Source organism: Pan troglodytes, chromosome 16 (genome assembly GCF_028858775.2).
Source record: "Pan troglodytes isolate AG18354 chromosome 16, NHGRI_mPanTro3-v2.0_pri, whole genome shotgun sequence".
NCBI lineage: Eukaryota > Metazoa > Chordata > Mammalia > Primates > Hominidae > Pan > Pan troglodytes.
In genome coordinates, this window is record NC_072414.2 from 44,326,761 (window position 1) to 44,350,281 (window position 23,521).

The 23,521-nt window shown below is 39.0% G+C and overlaps 1 protein-coding gene across 6 annotated transcripts in view; it reads right to left on the reverse strand.

The window, feature by feature from the left end:
• MYO5A (myosin VA) overlaps positions 1 to 23,521 on the reverse strand; it is a 223,688-nt gene that overhangs the window by 32,770 nt on the left and 167,397 nt on the right. For 4 of the 6 annotated variants that reach the window (XM_009429146.5, XM_009429144.5, XM_054666957.2 and 1 more), the window contains 7 exons: positions 20,230 to 20,343; positions 13,812 to 13,955; positions 13,540 to 13,593; positions 11,190 to 11,417; positions 6,300 to 6,400; positions 3,053 to 3,133; positions 114 to 312 (listed from right to left, as the gene is read on the reverse strand). In XM_009429146.5, the coding sequence (XP_009427421.3) occupies positions 114 to 312; positions 3,053 to 3,133; positions 6,300 to 6,400; positions 11,190 to 11,417; positions 13,540 to 13,593; positions 13,812 to 13,955; positions 20,230 to 20,343 (921 nt within the window). The remainder of the gene's footprint in view (positions 1 to 113; positions 313 to 3,052; positions 3,134 to 6,299; positions 6,401 to 11,189; positions 11,418 to 13,539; positions 13,594 to 13,811; positions 13,956 to 20,229; positions 20,344 to 23,521) is intronic. The other 2 variants (XM_009429147.5, XM_016928253.4) reach the window with 1 other exon arrangement.

The window sequence follows — 23,521 nt, forward strand, 5'->3', positions numbered from 1 at the left end:
AGTACAGAGGGGTGAGTTTTTCCCAGCAAGAAAAACCCGTGTTTGATCAAAAAGAAACTAGACTGTCGGGCAGGCTAGGTTAAGAAGCATGTGGACCCGGCAGCTCTCCTTACCAAGTTTTCGTTGGTCAGCCGGGTGATCTCGTGCTGCAGGCTGGCCTCAATGCGGGCCTCTGGGGGCAGCTGCAGGTTCTGGGCCAGCAGCTGCTGCTGTCGGTTGTTCTCCTCCTTCAGGCTCTGGATCTCCCCACGGAGGGCCTCGGCCTCATTCTCATGGCTCCTCTTCTGTGACTGCAGCTGGGATTCCAGGAGCCTGCGGAGAGGACACATGGGTCGGAAGGGGAGATGACACCCCGAGTCGCTGCCTAACGGGTGTAAGGCATCGTGTTCACTTGCAAGAGTAGGAAAAGCAGATATTCTTTAGTATCTGTGTATCTTCTGACTTGATTAAAGTCAAGAAACTAAAACAAGAAGCAGAAATAGAAACGGGTGCTCTCACATTTGCGTCTTTCTGCATTATATAAAGTTCTCAGAGGCCCTAAGAAACAGGAGAGTTTTAGTTCTCTTGAAAGGTTCATAGGAGGCCGGGTGTGGTGGCTCACACCTGTAATCTCAGCACTTTGGGAGGCTGAGGCAGGCAGATCACCTGAGATGAGGAGTTCAAGACCAGCCTGGCCAACATAGCGAAACCCCGTCTCTACTAAAAATACAAAAAATTAGTCAGGTGTGTTGGGGCATGCCTTTTGTCCCAGCTACTCAGGAGGCTGAGGCAGGAGAACTGGTTGAACCCAGGAGGCAGAGGTTGCAGTGAGCTGAGATTGCACCATTGCACTCCAGCCTGGGCAACAAACAAGAGCAAAACTTCGTCTCAAAAAAAAAAAAAAAAAAAAAGAGGGTCATAGGAAATGAGGATGTAAAAAAAAAAAAATCAATTAAAAAAAACAGCTTTAATTTGCCTTGCATTTGCATTTATAAATTAGCATTTAAATTGGCAAAGACAGTACACCTTTGCCACAAAACAACTCTGCACTATAAAGGCCAACATTATAAACTTCCAAATTAACTAAATGTGCCTTCAGAACTACAGTTACTAATTCCAGGCAGAGGGAATTATATTCTACTCCTATTCTGAAAGACAGAAAGGCTGGAACACCACTCCCGCCTTATATATACAGATTTACCCGAATCCACACAAATAGCTCTGAAATTTCCTATATATATTTTAGATCTGTCATCTTCTCTCTCTGCATAAACTTACATATCAGAAACAGAATCCTAACAAGATGTGGTTTTAGAACACAAATATTAATAGGACCAAAAAAGTGGTTATTGCTTTTCCAAGCAAACGTACAGCCAGCTGTGCCCACAGAGCAGACCAGGCATTGGCAGTGAGAACACCAGAGTCAGAGCATCCTCCCTTTGCCACGCACCCCTGCTTCTACAGTCACTCTCTTCCAAATGCAAAGTTATGGTTAAGAACTAACTAATGTGAAGAAAGAAAAGACATTCTTTTATTCCAGTCCCTTGGTTGCCAACTGCTGGGTAAAACTTAATGATGCCATTGCAAGCAAACTGTTAATAGTGGACTAAAAATATTTTAGTGATTAAAACATTTCAAAAAGATCTGCAGCAATAACACCCCAAAGTTAATGACAAGCGTTAATGATAAGAACAAACAAAGCAGAATAAGCAGAAGCCCCTTGAACAAACATTTGAGTATTTTAAAAATTTAATCACTAAAATGGAATTTTAATGAGATTTTAAAGACAAATATCACTAGAGCAGATGAATGTCTGTGTTAGAAAGGTGCTGCTGTTTCAATTTTATTTTCTCTCCTCTGAACATATTTAACGAGTTGAATTTGGGTAATTATTCTGAGCTATAGCAATGCAGAAAACTCTCCTGATTTGCTGTTTCACAAATGTGAATTTCATAATAACCACACAGAGTGCCAAATCATGCATTTCATCTTGCTTTTAGACAGCATGATAATAATATATAAGAAGGTAGGCTGGGCGCAGTACCTCAAATCTGTAATCCCAACACTTTGGGAGGCCGAAGCAGGATTGTTTGAGCCCAGGAGTTTGACACCAGCCTGGGCAACGAAGTGAAACCCTGTCTCTACAAAAAATAAAAAAATTAGCTGAGTGTGGTGGCACATGCTTGTGACAGTCCCAGTTACTCAGGAGGCTGAGGCAGGAGGATCGTTTGAGCCCAGGAGGTCAAGGCTGAATTAAGCCATGATCATGCTACTGCACTCAAGCCTGGGTGACAGAGCAAGACCCTGTGTCAAAAAAAAGAAAAGAAAAATGTAGCCACATTGCCATAGACACATATATCCTGTAGATCTATCTATAGGATATGAGAAGCCACTGTCTCAGTAATAAATCTTAATCTCTCCCCCAATAGTTTGTGCCCTAATTGAAAGATTATGTTTTTCTTTTAACTCCTGGAAGAGAGAGATTCACAAATTTTAGAGTCTGAAGGGAAGTGTCTTATATTCACCACCATTCAATTTTAGCTTTAATAGTATCTTGTAGTGAAGGTTTTTAAAGAAGGTGTTTGGACCGGGTGTGGTGGCTGACGCCTGTAATCCCAATACTTTGAGAGGCTCAGGTGGGCGCATCACCTGAGGTCAGGAGTTCGAGACCAGCCTGGCCAACATGGTGAAACCCCATCTCTACTAAAAATACAGAAAATTAGTCAGGCATGTTGGTGCACGCCTGTAATCCCAGCTACTCAGGAGGCTGAGGCAGGAGAATTGCTTGAACCCAGGAGGCAGAGGTTGCAGTGAGCTGAGATCGCACCACTGCACTCCAGCCTAGGCAACAGAGTGAGACTCCGTCTAAAAAAGAAAAAAAAAAAAAAAAGGTGTTTGGCTGAATGTTCTCAGTTTTACTGAAAAGCTTTGGACAAATAACACAATTACTAACACTAATTTACCCAAGAAGGCAATCAATGCACAAGAAATACAGGGGTGAAAGTCAGGAGGTCACTGTTAGTAAGAAAAACAACAAATTAATAACATTCCATTTTGAGGAGACAAATATAACCTGTTGGCTTGTTTTAACCCTTCATAAACCAGCCACAGCTCTCCATCCTCATTCAACTCATGGTAATCCAGAGCAGATGATCTTCCATGCAAAAGGAACAACAATGCAAAACACAAAAGGATACAGGATGCTGATGAGGTGACGATGGTCAACAGCAGCATGCAGTATTTCAACATTTTATGTTTGTTTTTATTCATTATGACAACTTTAAGACATTACCACAAAAATTATTTTTGGTTAATTTTTAAAAATGAGTAACATGTAGCATCACATGTAAATGGGTAGAAATTAAAGCAAAATAATCAAGGATGTAGAGCTACTTTACCTGCAAAATAAGAAATGACTGGAAGGTGAGAAAGAGGTTCTGTTTTTGATGTTTTATTCAGCTAGCAAAGTGATCTAATACATCACATATTGTATTAGAGGTTATGACACATATAGAACAAAAACTTCAGCTACTGTCTTTGTGTGGCAAACTTCATAATATTTTTCAAGATGAATTTTTAAGTCTTCTAGGTAGGAACGTTTTTAGCTTAATAAAACCTAATTTCCCACATTAAAAAACCAGTTTTAAAAATTCTTATAGCAGTAACATAAATCAGAACATGTCCAAGGTTCTCAGCTTTTATGACATGATTTTTAAAAGCTTTTTTGTGTCAAAAATTAATTGTATGCCTGGAAAAACTGCTATATTAGAGATGTATCACATCTTATTAAAAACGTGTAATTAGTAATGATAATGTTAGTAATCATTTATTTTCCACTTAGAATATAAAAATAATATTTTTTGAGTGTTTGCTCAGTGTCAGATGCTGTTCTACATTCTTTCCACATGTACTAATTCAGTTTCCCCAGTAACCCAACAAGTCATTTGCCACATTGCAGAGGAAGACGCAGAGGCTTGGAAGTAAGATACCCATAGAGGTTACACAGCTGGTAAGTAGTGGATCCCAGCACTGACTCTGGAGTCCAGGTTCTTACTCCTGCTATATTGTTGTTATGTTTACATAACCCAAATTCCAGGCATTGTCTTCTACTTTACATCTAGAGAGTTCATATCTCTCTAGAGAATTCACCTATTTACATGGTTTCCATTGTATTATTATACTCTGATGACTTCAAAATTTATATCTCAGTACACACATCTCTCCTGTCTACAGATTTATATACTCAACTGCCTAATAGATTTCTTTCTCTGGATGTTTTCCCGGCTCCTTAAATCCATATGTATAAATCTACTGATCATCTTCACTGTGCATTTCCCCACACTCCAGTCCCACGATCACAAAACGGTATCACCACACCTAACCAAGATAGCAGAAACCACGGAGTCACCTTCAGGCTTCTCCATCCCTCGCCCACACATTCAATAAACCAAACAGCTTTCTGACTTCGTCTTCTTATGTATCTTTCAAAACGTCCCATTTCTGTCAATCCTAACTGCCACCAGCCAAGCCCAAGTCACCATAATCATTGGGTTACAGGAATACTCTCTGGCCTTTATGCTTCCAATTTTGTTCTACTGCAGTCTGTTCTCTAACATAACAGCCAGGGCTAGCTTTCCAAAAATCAAATCTCATCACACCATTCTCCTACTTAACACCTTTCAGAGGATTCCATTATCTTTGGAATAAAGTCCAAACCCTCTCAGCTGTCTCCCCAGCAGCCTATAATCTCAGTGAGAGTAGGAACCGCATTTATCTTGCTTATTACTGTATTCCCAGTATGTGGCACAAGGCCTGGCATGAAGTAGGCACACTGGTGATAGAATAGCTAAGTGGATGGAAGAACATTGTGATACAATACAGTTCTTTCTATATTAACACATTCTTAGATATAACATATGTTTATAATTTAAACTGATAAATTAAAATTTAAGTATAACCAAATACTTTTATAAGCATTCTCCACCCTTGTCCATAAAAGAAGATAAGAAGCACAGTCATCCTTCAATATCCATTGGGTTCCAGGTCCTCCCCCGGATAGCAAGATCCACAGATGTTCAAATCCCTTATATAAAATTTGCATACTATTTGCATATAACCATGTACATCCTCCGTACACTTTAAATCATCTCTAGATTACTTATAATACCTAAAAACTTGTAATATGTAATCTCTAGACTACTTATAATACTCTGTAAATAACTGTTACACTGTATTGTTTAAGAAATAATGATAGGGCCAGGCGCAGTGGCTCATGCCTGTAATCCTAGCACGTTGGGAGGCCGAAGCGGGTGGATCACCTGAGGCCTGGAGCTCGGGACGACCCTGGCCAACGTGGTGAAACCCCATCTCTACTAAAAAAAATACAAAAATTAGTCGGGTGTGGTGGTGGGCACCTATAATCCCAGCTACTCAAGAGGCTGAGGCAGGAGAATCGCTTGAACCTGGGGGGCGGAGGTTGCAGTGAGCTGAGATTGCTCCACTTCACTCCAGCCTAGGCGAAAGAGGGAAACTCCATTTCAAAAAAAAAAAAAGAAAGAAAAAGAAAAGAAATAAGAAAAAAGTCTGTACATGTTCAGTACAAATGTAATTTAAAAAATATTTTCCATCCTCCATTGGTTGACTCCACAGATACGGATCCAATGGATATTGAGGGCTGACTGCACCTTTCTTTTTGTATGGCAATATTCTTCAGTTTATAAAGTATGTATGTTTACCAATCCTGAAACTATCCATCAAGAGACCCAGACCAATAGACTAAGGCTTTGCTGGGAAGGAGGGTGGTAGTAAGGCCAAGGGGAATTCCAGATATGAGCCTTCATTCTTCTATCCTAGAAGTCATGGTGCCCTTTTAGAGTTACATGGCCAACACTGAGTGATTCCAGATACCTCATCACTTCTTTTCACTCTTAAGTTTCAAATATTGAAAACTGCAGTTGCCCCTACAAACCTTCACAAATAACCATCCTGAATAACAAATGAAAGTGACTACCTAAGATTGTATGACCTGAGCAGGTAGTTTTCTTCTCAAGGCAGCCCCTTAAAGCTAAGACATTAAATATTTTTAAAATCTTGCTTTGATTTAAAGCACATTTTCCCTGACACCTTTTGTCAATACTATTACCTTATATTATAATGAAGATCTTAACTAGAAATACACTGGAAATCTTGGATTCCCTTTGAAGGCCAGTTAATGTCTAATATAAAGGAATGTATGAACACTTTTACTGTACAAGAGGCTGGCTTGAAGGCTAAAGATCAATATAATTAAACCAAAATGAATAAAAGAAGGATCAACTTACCTATTTGTTTCTTTCAAACCAATGTATGCTTGTGCTATTTCACCTTTATCTTTCATTTTTTGTACATCTTCCAAAAGTATTGTGGAATCTGTCATTGTATTCTGAGAGGGAAATAACACATTTACGCATTAAGATTCAACTCAAAAGCTTTGGACATAAAACACATTTATTTGGTATAACTGGGGGGCAGTGGTTATGTGCTCCACCATACCTGTGACCCACCAAAGCATCAGCCCCAACCTCATGTAACTGCAGAGGGGAGTTTGGCCCAGGTAGTTGAGAAGAGGTACCTTCAGTTTTTCTCCTGAGAAACACTAGCACTCTGCTACAAAGGTGGGAAGATTCTACAATGTCACGGCCCTGTAAATAAAATCACTGATGGGCCATATATGTGTTTTACATTATGTGAAAAAAATATATATATATATTTTATAAAGTATATAATATAGTATATACAGCATTAGAAAAATAACCAGGCACCTATTTAATGGAATGTACAAAGCCATTCTTTCTACTACTTCATGACTAGTTACAATGAGCAGATGCCCCAAAACACTGAAAGTCTGACATAAAGTTCACTTTTTCATTAAAAACTCAGAAAAAGAAGGTAGTATTCAGATTATATGCTTCAGCAAAATTAAGTTTTTTTTCTCACATTCAGTTCTCTTTTCCTCTAGTGTAATATAACATAGTACTTAAGCTTTTGAAATAAACATCTGGCAGGTCAGAATTATTAATTATTTTATATAAGAATAACTTTTTTCCAACATTTTAATTTTCTTTTTAATTTTCTCCGTTTAGTCAAATCTGTCTGACAAGCAATGTAATTTCAAAATCTTCTTCTATTCAGCTACTCTATCTTTCTAGACAAGAGTAAGAGATAAGAATCACTGCTGGCAAACCACAATGGAACATAGTTCCACACATGGAACTATGTAACAAACCTGTATATTCAGTACATGTATCCCAGAACTTTAAGCAAAAAAAGAAACCCTGCTGTGTAGCCTCTAAAAAACAATATACTTCAAAACCCAGTGGCTTTGTCTAAATGGAAACATTTCCACATAAAATTCAACTCAAAAGCTTTTGGACCACATATTTGTCTAAATAGTATATGTCTGATTCTTTAGTAAACATGATCTAAGCTCAGGCCTTGCAATGAAACAGACTTAATAAAATACACTTCAAATACCATGATCTTAAAGACAAGTTCCAAGATAACTTTAATGCCAATCAGAGACTTACAAATGCTTGTTTCTGAATTTCAATGTGTATTTTAAAAATCCTTAAAAAAAATACCACTTTTCTCTTAATGCTATCCTTTTGTAAGTTTATAAATGCTTCCTCTGAGAAGATCAACTATAATCTCATGAAATATACTAATAAATAGTTTACATTTTATTGAATTTTAAAAATCTTTCCCATTAAAACCACAGAGTATTTTTTTTTAGCTATGTTTTGTAAATATTTTAGTACCTATTTTACAAAGAGGTTCTTTTTTCTCTTTCTCTGAAAGGAATAAAATCTTTCTGTTTTATAAAGGGCCATACTCAGATTTTTAAGACCCATAAGTAATAACTTTCAAAGACCCAAGTTTTTACATCAAATAATGCTATCTGTGTGCTCTGGTATCTCAGGACTTACATGGTATGGTTGTGAACTTTTAGCAAAGGAGGTAACTTGATCAAATTAACTAATCCAAGAGAAGAAAGCCTTCTTAGTATGCTTCTCTCCTGGGTAGTAAGTCACCAGTTCTTCCCTCATTCTGACTACCTTAGCTAAAAAGTGGCACTTGGGGAATGGGATCAGATTTGGGCCACCAGCATTCAGGAAGTTCCTGACTCACTGCTCAAACTTTGTCTCTCTTAAGCCTGTGACCAGAAGTTCTAAAAGGGTTGTGCTATATAGGAAAATTCCAGCAATATCTGTCACTCAGTACATAGAGAAACAAAATATGGTAGAGAAATTTGACTTTGCAACCTCGTCAACGAGCCACTTTTCATTCTAGCTGTGGACTCTACACTCAGGGAGATGAAAATGGCAGCAAAGAACAGTGTGCTCAGCTCCTCAGGCTCCTCTTCACCCTTAACCAACAAGCCCGCCACTGGTAGATATGAGAGCTCAGGAGAGCCTGTGCTTTTGAGTGTACTCCAAGTTAAGGGCTTCCCTCCCCAGCCTGTGGACAGCCTACCAGAACTACGGCAGTGAGTTATAGAGCTGCCTATGAATTAGAAGTCATGGAGTCCCCTCTATAATCTAGACTGGAACCTACTATAACCACTGTTTCCCTACTGACTTCCCAAATCAGAAGGAGTCAAATCGGAAATTCACTTACAAATTCAAAATATCAAAATAGACTTGGTCAGAAAGCATCAATTGCCTTTATTGGGGGATACTTGTAAACTAAAGTTAGGATTAAATAGAAGTATTTACTAAAAAAAAAAAAAAAAGTATAATTACCTTGTCATCCTGAGAATCACAAGTCAGCAAGCACAAAAAACAGAGAAAACAATAAACCCTTAGTTCCATAAATAAATTTCATCAATGAGTTCCTATTATAACAGATAAAAGCTAATTTAAAAACAGCCATGAGTTGTTTCTCTAAAATTAACTGTATATATACATTAACATTCCTGGAACTGTCATAAAACAGAGACTAATATATATTTATATGTTGACAACTTCTATTTCCAGGAACAAATGCTTGAAATTCTTTTAAAATTGTTTTGATTTTTCTGGTTATAAAATATCTTTGAGTATGTGAGAGAATGACCCTCTTGTTATTTGTGGGTGAAATTCTTATCGTAGGTCTGTGGAGTTAAAGTTATGTCTCTCGCAGAAGTCATTTGTCCAAGGGAAGATTCCCAGAATACTCTAGAGGTGGAGCCAATACACAAGACCTGCCTGGGCTGGATCATTCCCTAGCTCACAGGGTGTTGCTCACCACTGCCCTGCAATGGAGTGGTGACATGATGTGTCTCTCAGACTAGAAACTGAGTGGGACAAACAGCCCTGGGGAGTCTGGAAGATCTTAATTAGTGTCAAGGGCATTTCTCCTAGGATGGGACACGAGTGCTACCATGTTTAGGCTGGGAGCTGAGGAACTTAGGTACCTCAGTTGGACCGGGTCAGCCCATTAGGGTCAGGAGAGCAGCTGTCACATGGGGTACGTGAGCTGGGCAAGGGAGAATGTGTGATAGCAGAACTATGTGCTCTGTTAGCTGGACTGTTTTTATGTCCTTTGCTTCATTTTTCTTTTCCTTTCTCTTGATTTTTACTAAAATTTCTTGTGAGATTACCACATTGCAACCCCATAAATATATACAATTATTATTTGTCAATTAAAATTTTTTTAAGAAAGAATACTAATTTGTCTCAAGAGAACTAGAGAAAGGAATCTTGATTTTGGACTCTGCTCAAGCTAGATTGCAAGCCTTGTTTCTTGAGGCCCAGCCACAGTGGTAGCCAAGGGAACCAACTGTGACAGCCCTGGGGTAAGGTGCAACCTATACGGCAAGCCAAAATGGGGGCTCTTCTCATTTCTGGCTTAAGGGGTTTATGATTATGATTATGATTATGATTAGTTTGAGACAGAGTCTCGCTCTATCGCCCAGGCGGGAGTGCAGTGGCACGATCTCGGCTCACTGCAAGCTCCGCCTCCCAGGTTCACGCCATTCTCCTGCCTCAGCCTCCCAAGTAGCTGGGACTACAGGCACCTGCCACCACACCCGGTTGATTTTTTGTATTTTTAGTAGAGATGGGGTTTCACCGTGTTAGCCAGGATGGTCTCGATCTCCTGACCTTGTGATCTGCCCGCCTCGGCCTCCCAAAGTGTTGAGATTACAGGCGTGAGCCACCACACCTGGCCTATGATTTATTTTAAAGTAAGAAAGCCCATTTCTCTATATAACTCCACTATTACTGGAATTTTATTCCCCCAAATTAGTCAAACATCTTGTTTTTAGAATTTGATATTTTTTGGACCAGTGTTGATCTCAGGTGTGAGTTGCCTTCATCAAGTCCGATTATACGTGCCAGGCACAGTATCTAAACTGCATGCAGAAATATCATTTCTAAGAGGAGTACTCTTAGATTTTCAAGCATCCAGCTCATTATAGATCATGGATTTTTTTATATGACACACCACACAGTTGGGATGCTTGATTGCCTTGAGTCCTGTGATGCTCTGCTGTGTGCACAAGGGCAGGGAGGCAGGCCAGGTTTTCAAGGTGATCACTCAGATTCCCTCTGGTGGCAAATGACAGAAAGGCCCATCTCTCTTCAGCATATGGCAGCACTGGGTCTCAAATGAAGGCAGGGAAGGACTTCAAAGGGCCATCTATATCCTCAGTGCAGGAGTCCTTTCTGTTGAATCCTTAAACAGCCCCTCCCACTGGGACATCACCCTGCTACTAAACAGAACTGCCTAAAGTGAGCAGAAATCATCTCCATGTAACTTCCACTCACTGATGTCACTTCTAACCGGTTCATCTGTTACTTCTCCAATTAAACCAGCTATTTTTGACAAATGATTTTAAAGTTGTATTTAATGCCTTCCCGCAGTAAGAAAATTTAGAGATTTTTGTATTTAATAAAATTTTATTTTAGATTAAAATTTATTGTGGCCAGATTACTACAAAAAGATTAATTTTAAAACTCATGAGAGATGAAACTTTGTGTTCATTTGGGATTCCCCTGGCTTTTTGCTCATTCCAATTTATACTTACAATAGTTTTAAACAACACTGGGATTTTTTTAAAAAAATAATGAATCCTCAATTAGATTAAAAATGCTCTTAAGTGTTTGCTGCATTATGAACTGGAGGGAAGGGATAAGAAGATATTGAGGCCAGTCCCCGAACACCCAGTTTAATTGTGTGCTTGCGCTTACCTTGGGTTGGATGGCCTCTTTCTGGCTCACCAGTTGAGACCTTAAGATGAGGACTTCCTCCTTGCGGACATCAAGCTCCTCGCTCACAGAGGTCAGCTGCTCCATGAGGACACGGTAGGCAGGTGCACCTGGGGCGGTCACCTCTGGGGCACTTTTCTCACTGAGGGCCTTGCGCAACTCATTTAGCTCATTCTTCAGTTTTTTGTTTTCTGATTCTAGTTCTTGACGCTGTATGAAAAGACAAAGAAAAGTTCACTGCTGTCATCCTCAACTTTACGTTGGATGCTCAAACTTCTCCCAAGCCGGTAGAAGAATTCTGCTGAAAAAGTTCATCAGAGTTACCCTAGTGAATGGCTTCCTAGGTTCTGCCAGGAGCCCTGCTTTGCAAATTAAGGAAGTCTGACATCAAGTAGAATTGAGCAAGGTCAATGGAAGTTTGCTTCATCAGCCCAAATTCCAGAGTCAAATGTAGTATTCTGGCCTGCCCAGGGTGTGTTCACTGGCATGGAGAGATTGCTGAGTCCCAAGGGGTGAGTTTAGCCAGTGCTATGGAGCCTAGCTTTTGTTTGCAGATAAATATATGGGAAATCTGAGGGTCCAGCTGGCCAGGATATTTCCAATGAATGATTCAGATGGGTGGATCCCTGAAATCTTTAGTAGTCTCCTCTTACTTCCTTTATAAAGCAGAATGGAAAGACTATTGAAATGTTAGGCTTTTAACTTCTAATTTAAAAAGTTTACCATATCATTCAAACTGGTAAAACTCCCTTTTGTGTCTAAATGACAACAAATAGTGTATTTTTCAAACTTCTTTTCTGTGTGACGCACTTGTGACATTGTGGGCAGAGCCTTGGGAGGCAGGAGGCAAGGCTGAAGGCCTTCCTCCAGCCATCCAGAAGGATATGCACATCCTCATCCCTCCAATAGTTCATGTCTTACCAGCCAGCCCCTGCCACCAGTTAGTGCTGCCCACTCCATGCTCTGTTCAAACAATGGCAATAGGAACCCAGAATAGAGTGCCACCGACACTAGAACACAAGTGTCACAAGATACTGGTTGGGAAACACAGATGCAGACAGGCACTTAAAAGCACCATGGCGCCTCATTTAGTACAGGACACAAGGCCTGATGATACCGAAACACTTGTGTATAAACATTGAATATTTTATTGTTTCTTCCCAGAGACAAAACCTTAGGTTTGTAGCACTATATCAGTCCTTTCAATGTGTTATATTAAAACTATTTAGGCTGGGCACGGTGGCTCACACCTGTAATCCCAGCACTTTGGGAGGCCGAGGCAGGTGGATCACGAGGTCAGGAGATCGAGACCATCCTGGCTAACATGGTGAAACCCCGTCTCTACTAAAAAAATACAAAAAATCAGCCGGGCGTGGTGGCGGGCACCTGTAGTCCCAGCTACTCGGGAGGCTGAGGCAGGAGAATGGCATGAACCTGGGAGGCGGTGCTTGCAGTGAGCCAAGATCACACCACTGCACTCCAATCTGGGTGACAGAGCGAGACTCCATTTCAAAAAAAAAAAAGAGAAAAGAAAAAAAACTATTTAAAGTCCTTCTTTTTTCTAGTTTAAGAATACATAACCCTTTCTTTCATGAATTAATCTATTCTTTTGTAAAAATGAATGCTCTCTCCCTTCCCTGTTCTCCCACCAACTGGTAATCAGATTCTTATTGCTCATTTCTGTAACAGAAGACACATAAATGTCATTACTTTGATGTGTAAACTACAAATGTTTCCCAAATTTACTGTGTATCAGAATCACCCAGAGGTCTTGTTCAAACACAGATTGCTGGGGCGCACCCTCGGAGATTCTGATTCAATAAGTCTAGTAGTGTGAGGCCTGAAAGTTTGCATTTCCAACAAGCTACCAGGTGACATTGATCCTGCTGGTCCAGGGACCATATTTTGAGAGCCACTAATCTAATACTTTGTGAATCCAGGCTTCATTCACACTACAGAGAATGTTTTTATTCATTCATTATTGTGTGAAGCAGGAGAAGTCTGGAGAGTAGATTCCTACTCCTATGTCTGGTCTGCCCCATCATACCCAATCGGATTTTTATAGTGGCAGATGCTAGAGTCCACGTCCTTTACTACCACAGCCTCGAACAGCAGCTACTTCTCCTGTTCCTGTTAAGACTAAAGTCTAGCTTATATGAAATGGAATTTATAAAAAGAAACAACACAAGAAGTAATGCTGAATAAGGCTGAAGCTAGGACCTCTGGTGCAATCTCCAACCCTTAAGGATGTTCTCTGAGAAAAAGAGAGGCTCTGAGTGGGCCTCTTGCCAAAACAAAATATTCAAAGTCTTGAGCAGAAACTCCCCATTACCTTGAGTGACTCATACTCCAGTTCTGCACCTCTAATTTGTGGTCTTTCTTCTTCCTAGGGAAAAGTTAAAGTAAAAGTTTTATATTTTAATTGTCACATTTTTACTCTTAAAATATTTACTTGCTCTACCGAAAACAGTGAAGAGAGTTTAGCCCTCACTACTTTAACCAAGTGGTGCTTGGATAGGCTGGGCTGAGTCTCCACTAAGGAAGAGACTGCTGAAATGGACATAAAGCCCAGCTTCAGCTCTGCGGATGGGCTGTGCTGCGCACCTTGGCCTTGCTGCGGAGCACCTGCTCCTCCTTGCGGTCCAGCTCATCCTGCATCACCTGCTTCTCCTGCTCCAGCTCTGTGACCCGCTTCTGGAGCTTAAGGAACAATGACATGTCCAGAGGTACCTTCTTCTCACTTGGTTCCTAAACCCCAGGAATCACAAAGATGGTCAAGACAAGCCAGAAGACATAAAAGCCAATGAGAAAATGACAAACAGCTCAATGGAAAAATAGGCAAACTTACAGAATAAGAAATACAAACATCTAGAGAATATATTTTAAAAATGCTCAACCTAGCTAACAATGAGAGAAATGCAAATTAAACAACAATGAGCTGCTACTTCTCCCCTATCAGACTGGCAAAGACTAAAAAGATTCATAATGCTCTGCGTTAGCCACAGTGTCTCATATGATATTGGTGGAAGTAAAAGTAGGCCTTTGAAATGGGCAATTTTGCCGAACTTACTAAAATTTAAATGTGCATACCTTTAACCTAGCAAATCTACATTTAGGAATTAATCCTACAGAAATACTTACACAAGTATATAAAAATATATGGAAAAAGATGTTCATTGAAGCATTTTTTTTGTAATTGCGAAAAACTGACAATAATCTGAATGTCAGTCAATAGGACAGTTGCTTAAATAAATTATGGTATAGCCAAACTGTGAAATATTTTTTAGCTGTTAAAAAGAATGAAGTAGGACGGGCACGGTGGCTCATGCCTGTAATCCCAGCACTTTGGGAGGCCAAGGCGGGTGGATCACAAGGTCAGGAGTTCAAGACCAGCCTGACCAATATGGTGAAACCCCATCCCTGCTAAAAATATAAAAATTAGCCGGGTGTGGTGGCACACATCAGTAATCCCATCTACTCAGGAGGCAGAGGGAGGAGAATTGCTTGAACCCAGGAGGTGGAGGTTGCAGTGAGCTGAGATTGCGCCACTGCACTCCAGCTGGGGCAGCAGAGCAAGACTCCGTCTCACAAAAAAAAAAAAAAAAAAGAATGAAGTATATCAACATGAGCAGATAAATATATCTTAAAGTATTACATGATCACACAAACTGTAGGACAGAAAATATATCTTGTTTTTGTTAATAAAACACAAACATATGTGACTTTTAAATGTATACCTAGCACATGCATATAAAAATTTGGAAGGCCATCAATGGTTATCTCAGAGGACGGAATGTACTATGGGAAGGTTTCATTTTTTACATTGCACATTCCCATATTTAAATTGTTTACAATGGGCAGATTCTACATTTACAATCAGGAAGAATGATTTTTGAAAATATGAAATGCCAGCATAAATATATTGAGATCACACAGAGAAAACTGAAATCTGATAAACCAAACATATACAGTCAGCCCTCCATATCCTTGGGTTCTGTATCTGTGGGTTCCACATCCTCTCAGATTCAACCAACTGTGGATCAAAAATATTCCCCCCCAAAAAAACTCCCAAACAATAAAAATGATAATGATTATCACATTTTTACTGTTAGAATATTTACTGCCTCTTCAGAAAACAGTGAAGAGAGTTTAGCCCTCACTACTTTAACAAAACGCTGCTTGGTTAGGCTGGGCTGTGTCCCCACTAAGAAGAGACTGCTGAAATAGACATAAAGCCCAGCCTCGGCTCTGCAGATAGACCTGTGCTGCGCAACTTGGCTTTTTATTACAAATAAATAGTTATTATACTGTATTGTTTACATAGCATTTATATTGTCTTGGGTATTACAATATTCTATATTTGTCTTAGGTACTAAATAATGTTTTATTTAATTATATATTGTCTTAGGTATTAAATAATGCTATATTTACATAGCTTGTCTTAGGTATTATAAGTAATGTAGAGATGATTTAAAGAATATGGAAGGATGTGCATAGGTTATATGTAAATACTACTGCATTTTATATAAGAGACTTGAGCATCCTTAGATTTTGGTATTCATGAAAGTCCTGGAACCAATCCCCTGTGGAAACCGAGGGACGACTGTATAGTTCTTAATAAACTGAAGGATAACCTAATAACATTTTTAAAATGTGTCAACTGGTTCCAAAACAGAATCACAATGAGACCTACTAGGATAAATAAAGGTACACTAATTAAAGCTAAAAAGAATGGAAACAACTAACCATCATAATGGAAGTTGTGGATGCCATAATTGTTTTAACATGTTTACCTAAGGTTTTAATTTTTAATGAGGTAAGAAGAGAAATAATTGTACTATTAGAATTAATGTGGAAGATAAAGAGTCCCTTTGTTAGAGAGAGACAAGCGGGGCTGGAGGAGCAAGAGAATGGCAACAATCATTTATTTAACTAAATGGTCAAAGTATAATTCTTAAATGATTGGTAAATCTACCCAATTGTTTAAAAAGAGAATGTTTACTTTTGCTTTTCTGATATGAGAACAGAATAAGCTTTTACAGAAAATTTAGGAAATAAGAAAAGTTCAAAGAAGAAAAACACAGCCATAATCCTATCGCCACAGAAAAACTACAATTTTTTCTTAGTCTTTTTCTCTATGCATCTATAGATTTAAAGAATTAGAATAATAATGTCATTATAATTTTATATGATCTTTTAAACTTGGCATTGCATTGTTTCCCAAATTTATAATATGATATTTCAATATATAGACAGGTGTGTCACCATTTGCTTAGCTATTATTTTACTGATGGGTGTTGAAGTTGTTTCTAATTTTTTGCTATTGGAATATTACTAAAATAAACACCCCAGTATATAAATATCTAAACACTAACTTCTTAAAAGTCCATTAAATTGGGCCAATTTACACTTCTATCAGCAACCATCACCTTGCCTTCAACAGTAGTAACTGTTATAATTAAAAAAAAAAAAAAATTAGCTCAGTTAATAGACCAAAAGTGGCACTTTGCTGTTGATTTAATTTGCATTTCTTTGACTTTTTTTTTGGACCGAGTTTTGCTCTTGTTGCCTAGGCTGGAGTGCAATGGCACAATCTCAGCTCACTGCAACCTCTGCCTCCTGGGTTCAAGCAATTCTCCTGCCTCAACCTCCTGAGTAGCTGGGATTACAGGTGTCTGCCACCACACTTGGCTAATTTTTTGTATTTTTAGTAGAGACGGGGTTTCACGATGTTGGCTAGGCTGCTCTCGAACTCCTGACCTCAGGTGACCCACTTGCCTTGCCCTCCCAAAGTGCTGGGATTACAGGCATGAGCCACTGCGCCTGGCCTTCTTTGACTTTTGATGAGATTGAATAATTTTTATTTTCAGGAATTGTATATTAATTAGCTACCTTTGGTCTTTCATGAATTCAGAGGAGTGTTAAGTGTTATTCCAATTCAAAAACAACCTGAGAAGAATCAATTGAACAAAAAAGTAGGCATTTATAGGCTGTCAAAGTCATTTGTCCACAAATTAATTACACCTGAACTTTTTCTTTCTGCCTACTTTGTAATACTTAACAATTAGAAAAAGTTTTAGGTATATAATCTTTATAATAAAGTCTGTCCTGACTTAGCAGAACAGATATAACATCTTGCCTCAACACGAAATCACCACAGAATTTCATTCATATAAAAATTCTTCTCTATACGTCCCCCATAAAAATTAAGCATAAAATACTTATATTGAAGCTTATTTACAATTTAAACATTCCATATTATATATTTTAATGTTTGTTCATTTATGAATGATGTACATGTCCCTGAAATTTTAAATTATTTAATCTTTTCTTACATTGTCATAGAACCTTTCATTCTAGAAATGAATATAATACTTCATTCATTATACCTAAAATATCACTTGGAAATCCTTCCTTTGAGCCTTGAATGGGCACTTTTAGTTTAAAAGGAATCCTCTTATTAAAATGGGATGGTGTTTTGATAACTAGAACTAGCAAAAAAAAAAAAAAAAAAAAAAGAAAAGAAAAAAATGTGATGGGGTAACTCTTTAGACATTGGCTAATACTATATAAACAACTAGTTGATTGCTGGACAAGAGCAAAATTCTGTGGATAAGAATATTAAAATAGAAGGTGGAAGATCACAAAAGATTACATTTGAAAAATGCAAAATGACTCGAGGCATAAAGATTGGTAATTATTTAAGAGTGCTCCCGATGGTACCCATTCTGAGCCCGGATGACACATCTAATTAAAGAGATGCTATCAAATTAAAGAGCTGTCCTCACTATACCCCATGAGCAAGAAGGAAGATTGGGCCATCTGTCACAGAGAAGTTTCTGAGGTTTTGTTTCGCTTTTTGCCTTAGTAAGGACTTTGTCACCCAGGGCTTTTCTAAGACAGCGAAGCTTTTTAACTGACCTAAAAAATAACACTAGTCTCTCATCTGAGGAAAATCAAAATAACTGAATTTATTCACAAAATTACCACCACTACAGGCCTGGCAGTCATTCTGAAATAACTCCTAATGATAGCTGAGAAAGTTCTGGTGACCCTTCCCCAGAGATGAAAGGTGTGAGAAAGCTTGAGAGCAGAAGCAGAACAGGGATCATCAGTCAAGGGCTCCTAGAAGAGGTGCACACCAAGCAGGAGGAGCACTGGTTCCAAAGCAATGTCAACCCAGCCCATGAAGATCGGCAAGCGTGGGAGGGCTGCAAAACAAGTGGGACTGGCAGGCGAATTATCCAGAGAGCTACAGACTGGTTTCCGGCAAGCACACCCTTTTTATCATGGCTTCCCCCTACCAGCAGAGCTGCTAAAGTGGTACTACACTGGAATGGGCAGCTTGTAAATGTACTTCCCTCCGACTATTGCAAGTGAGTACTCCCACTGAGATCAACAGGATGTAATCCTAAAACCTTCCTGTCTACTGAAGGCTCAGAAGTCCTAATTTTTAAATCTTCAAAGTCTAACTTTGTGGTATTCTCCAAAGATGGCACCAATGATTCTTCTCAACATACAAGTATTTCCTCCCAACAAGAGATGGAATCTATCCCCTTTGCCTTGAATCTGGGCTGACCTTGTGATTTTCTTTGATCAGAATGCAGCAGAACTAACACTGGGCCAGTTCTGGGCCTAGCTCTAAGAGGCCTGGCATCTTTTAGTCTGTCACTCTTAGAACCCACCTACCTGCTGCTGAAGAGAGGCTACATGGAGAGGCCCAGGGAAGAGAAGCAAGCACTCTACAGAATGCAGCTACATGAGGCACTCCGACCACCACCACATGGAACAGAAGAACTCCCCAGTCAAATCCCACAGAATTATGAGTAATAATAAATTACTGTTTTTTAAAAAAAACACTAAAATTTGAGATCATTTATTACATAGCAATAGATAACTGGAAAAACCTCTATCCTGCTATATCCTGGCCATACTGTTATATCCATGGGCCCCAGCCAATGTTAGCTATAGATAGAAAAGGGATTGGAGAGTTGCAGTATAGAATCCCTGGATGGAAGTCAGTAGAATATAATGGCTTAAGAACATGAATTCTAAAGAGACAAGCCTCAGTTAGTATGCTGGATCTACCATTTACAAGCTGTGAACCTGGACAAATTACTTAGCCTTCTTGTATGTATGATTCCAATGATATGACATTCCAACTATATAACATTTTTCTTCAAAATTAACAGAATGAGATGGCAGAAACTTCATTCTTAAGTAGAACTAAGACAAGAAAGGAAAGAATCACTCAATTTCTCTAGCTATTCTACCAGAAGCAGTCTATTTCTGATTTGGCCATTTTCAAAAAATATAATATAAAAATAGGACAGTTGTGCCTGAATTACCCATTATTGAAACTATATCATATTTTAAAAGATCTTAGAATTGGTTGGGAATAATCTAACTAAAAGTCACTATACTCTTGGAGTTACAGTAATACATCATTTTGGTTTCATACCACAAAACACAAAACATTAAAGCAGATTTCTAAACTATTTTCCATGCATTTTGTAGAAGAAAGTTACATTGGTAAAAACTGGCATAAAATAGAGGCAGCAGTTTTGCTAAACTCTGGGGCACTGGTGTTTATAATATTCAAGGACAAAGGGCTTACTTTAAAAATAATTTACCTCTGTCTACAGCAGTGGTCCATAGATATAAAGTAAATAAATAATAAATAAAAATAAAATAATTTACCTCAGTCTGAAATAAATTCCTGTAAACATATCATGTTAGGGGTAAAGAGAATTATAAAAATAAAATCTCACCATCAAAATTGCATTAAAAATTAAAATTAAAATTTGTATTGACAAAAAAATGCAATAGGTATGTATGTACACAGCACTTAAGTGTACAAAAATGTAAATAAGTTTGTATCTACAAGTCACTTATGAAGAATAAATGATTCAAACAAATACTATGTTTATGGCCAATTGGAGTCTGCTTTGCAATGGAAATGTTCCTTGTTAACAACAGCATGCTCATATCCTACTTTCAGTGACAGATGTCTAAACTGTACCTCGGTCCTCGATGGAATGTCTTCCATTTCTGCAATTTCAGAGCTAAAGATATATTCAGACTCGTTGCTGCTGTGGGTGGAGTCTGTTCTCTTGTGTCCAGGCTTAGGCACATGCTGCAAGGCAAATAACCCAGGTATAATTAATGCAACATAATTAGTCTAGGCATAGTTAAGACAGCATCCACCTTGACTTGGTTCTTATTCCTACTTCCTGACTTGTATTGGTGCCCAAGTGATTTGTTCCATATTGTTTTGACCAAATAATTACAAAAAGGTCACCGCTTCAAAGAAAAAGGTACACTGGCATGACAGGACAAGAAAAGTTGCAAAACCAAATGCCCAAATGAAAACCACTTCTGATTATTTGTCGAGTCCCCTTTGGGTGTTGAAAGCTTTGAGCGGTCAGTCACACTGGGTGAAGCAGTGCTCAGTGAAGCACTGGGTGAAGCTTCCAAGCACTGACTTTTAGTGCCATAATCAAATAAAACTTACAAAAACCTCATAAAATATATTGAAATGGCATGCACAATCATTTTACTGCATGGTAACTAGGCATAAATGGTTTAAAAGAAAGATGAAGGAGTTCACATAGGCAGCTCTAACTTCTGTCACTTTAGTACGTGAAGTTAAATCTTTGGAGTGAGCAGTGGGCAGGATGGACAGTACACGGGAGGTAAGAAAGCTGCTCTAGTAATCCTCTGAAGAGCCCTCGGTTATTACCTCAGGGCATCCAGGTGGCATTTTTATGACATGTAATACCTAGGAAATTAGTGTTGAGAAAGCTCAAGAGGAATAGAAAAGTTTAGCAACGACACACCCTTCCCTCCTGTAGGAGAAGGGGTTAGAGAATAACTTGAGGGAAGAAGGAATTAAAAGGCTGGGCTCTTAGCATGTCCCCAGCAGGAGAGGTGGAAAAGATCCAGTGGCTTAATCTTGCAGTGTTACAGTCCTGAGGGCTTCAGAAAGGCCTCTGAGAGCTTTCTCATCTGTCCAGTTTTCTTTGTACCTTTCCCCAGCTGCTGGAAAAGAGCTAGAAGCCACAAAGAGCTTCTTTGTCTCTTCCCTTCCAACACCCAGGCTTATGGAGAGCAGACTCATCCAGAGGCACTTAAAAGTCTCCCAGGCCAACCCAACCTGTACTGCAATGTGAAGGGAAGATCCAAGAACACCAGCACCTCTGAAACGATCCAGAAGCTGGGGTGCACACTAAAGGGGACAATCATCACACATGAAGTCAAAGGCACTCAAATTCACTGTCTGTTTACAGACACAGGCACTCTTGCTTAAAGTTTCCAGCCCAAGCCCACAGTTGTAGGAATGGCATTTATTTAATAAACTGGTTGTATCACTAAGAAAAACAGGTAGTCCAGATAAACACCAGGACAAAGATTTTTAATAAGCTTATTAAAAATGAGAGAGATCCCTGTCTTCCCACATATGTCTATCATTATACAAGGAATACCTTAAGGCATTAATAGAAACAACATTGCTTTTTGCTATTTAATGTAACTTTTGGATACAGGGCAGTGGTTAAGTGCTCTGGATCTGAAACGAGAAAGAGCTAGGCAGGAATACCAGCTCTTCCACTAGCTGGTATTTTCATCATCAGGAAAAAAAGGGTACTAATTTCTATCTCATAGCGTCTGTGTGAGGATTAAATAAGAGTGTGGAAGTAAAGAGTTTGGCTTGGCATAACAAGCATTCAATGAATGTTAACTTCTGCTGCTGTGATTGTTAGGAGACTGCAGTGATTCAGCAACTTCCTTGTTGGTAACTTTTCAGTTCTCTGTTTTTAGGATTTTGTTCCCCCGTTTATATGTTTTTCAATTACAAGGATATATATTTGACTGGATCATCACGTTCTCCTTCAAGATCTGCACCTCCCTCCTCTTCTGCTCCTGATTTCTCCCATGATTCCTTCTTTTCCAGAACATGTTTTATCCCTTTGTCAAGACTAATGACCCCACGATTGACATGCTGGTTTCCCTCCCCTCTCTGGAATTAATTTATCTTTAAACACTTCATAAACCTGGATGCCCATGCCTCATGATCTTTTCATCATTGGCTTGAAACTCCTTAGCCCTGGATTGGTCCTTCCTCTTTGCCTCTGCCCCTATATTCCCTGGACAACCGAATGTTCTTGGAGAAAAATGCTACAATACTTCTTGTACTAGGGCCAACAACTCTAGAGGCTGGCAATGAGTGACACTATTAGTGTTCTTTGGCCCATGTATCACAAAGGTTATGGGAAGCGCTAGAGGCAGTGTATCAAGTCCCCTCCCTAGAGTTTCCTCCATTCATATGACGACTCTGTTTACAACCAAATGCTTCATTACTTCTGGATTGACGCAGTGAGAGTGTCATTTACAGAACAGTGTCAGTCTAATATTAGTCAAGTACTCATCTGTTAGCTGTTTAGTTGTACCTAAACATTAAAATAAGATATTGTCACTAATATTTTAATTGTCATGGGTTAAAAGATCAAGTTTTTTATTCTCTGCAATTCTGGGCAAATATTTTCTGCAAAAACTGTCATCTTGATTATATCTGGAGCTAGGAAAAGGAGATCTAGTGAAGAAATGAGTGGGAAGCAAGTGAGCTCTGATCTCCCTTCCTCTGCTTTCTCCTTTTCCCTTCCTCTGACCATTTTGTCTCCCAAGAGGAATGACTGAGTCACAGGCATACAATGGAGAGGACACATGACTGAGAAATAAGAAATTGAGCAACTAAAACTACCTCTAGAGCACTGCTGGGAACAGATGGAGAGCAGGCAGACTTGCTTAGCAGGAAGGAGGAGCCGTGTCAAGCTGCTGGAGGAGGCGTCACTGGAGGGCCTTTCTAGAAATGGCCACCTCCTCGACTAAAGAGACCCATGACCTCCTCACAGATGGATATCTCTGGAATATGCTCAGAGAGGGATACATGTATGGCACCTGCTTCTCTCATTTTATTTTCTGAAATTCATATTGCATGCACTATTAAAGAATCCAAGAAATTCTCCAGAAAAGACATTTGTTTATCTCTGTTTAACCTAGTAGATTACCACATTTATTTTACCTAAGAATTTCTTTTCCAATCCCACTTATTAACATCCCAAATAACTAGGGGGTCTCAGAAACACCTACTGGGTTATAAAGCTTAGCTCTAACCATAACTGAAACAGAGATTAACCATAAATGTTGGCATTGTCATCTAATAAATAGAGTGAACAAAAACACACCAAAGAATGGAACTGGGGAACATGAACACTGAAAAAGAAGAAAAGGATTCAAGAGAAAGCTAAGAATTACAG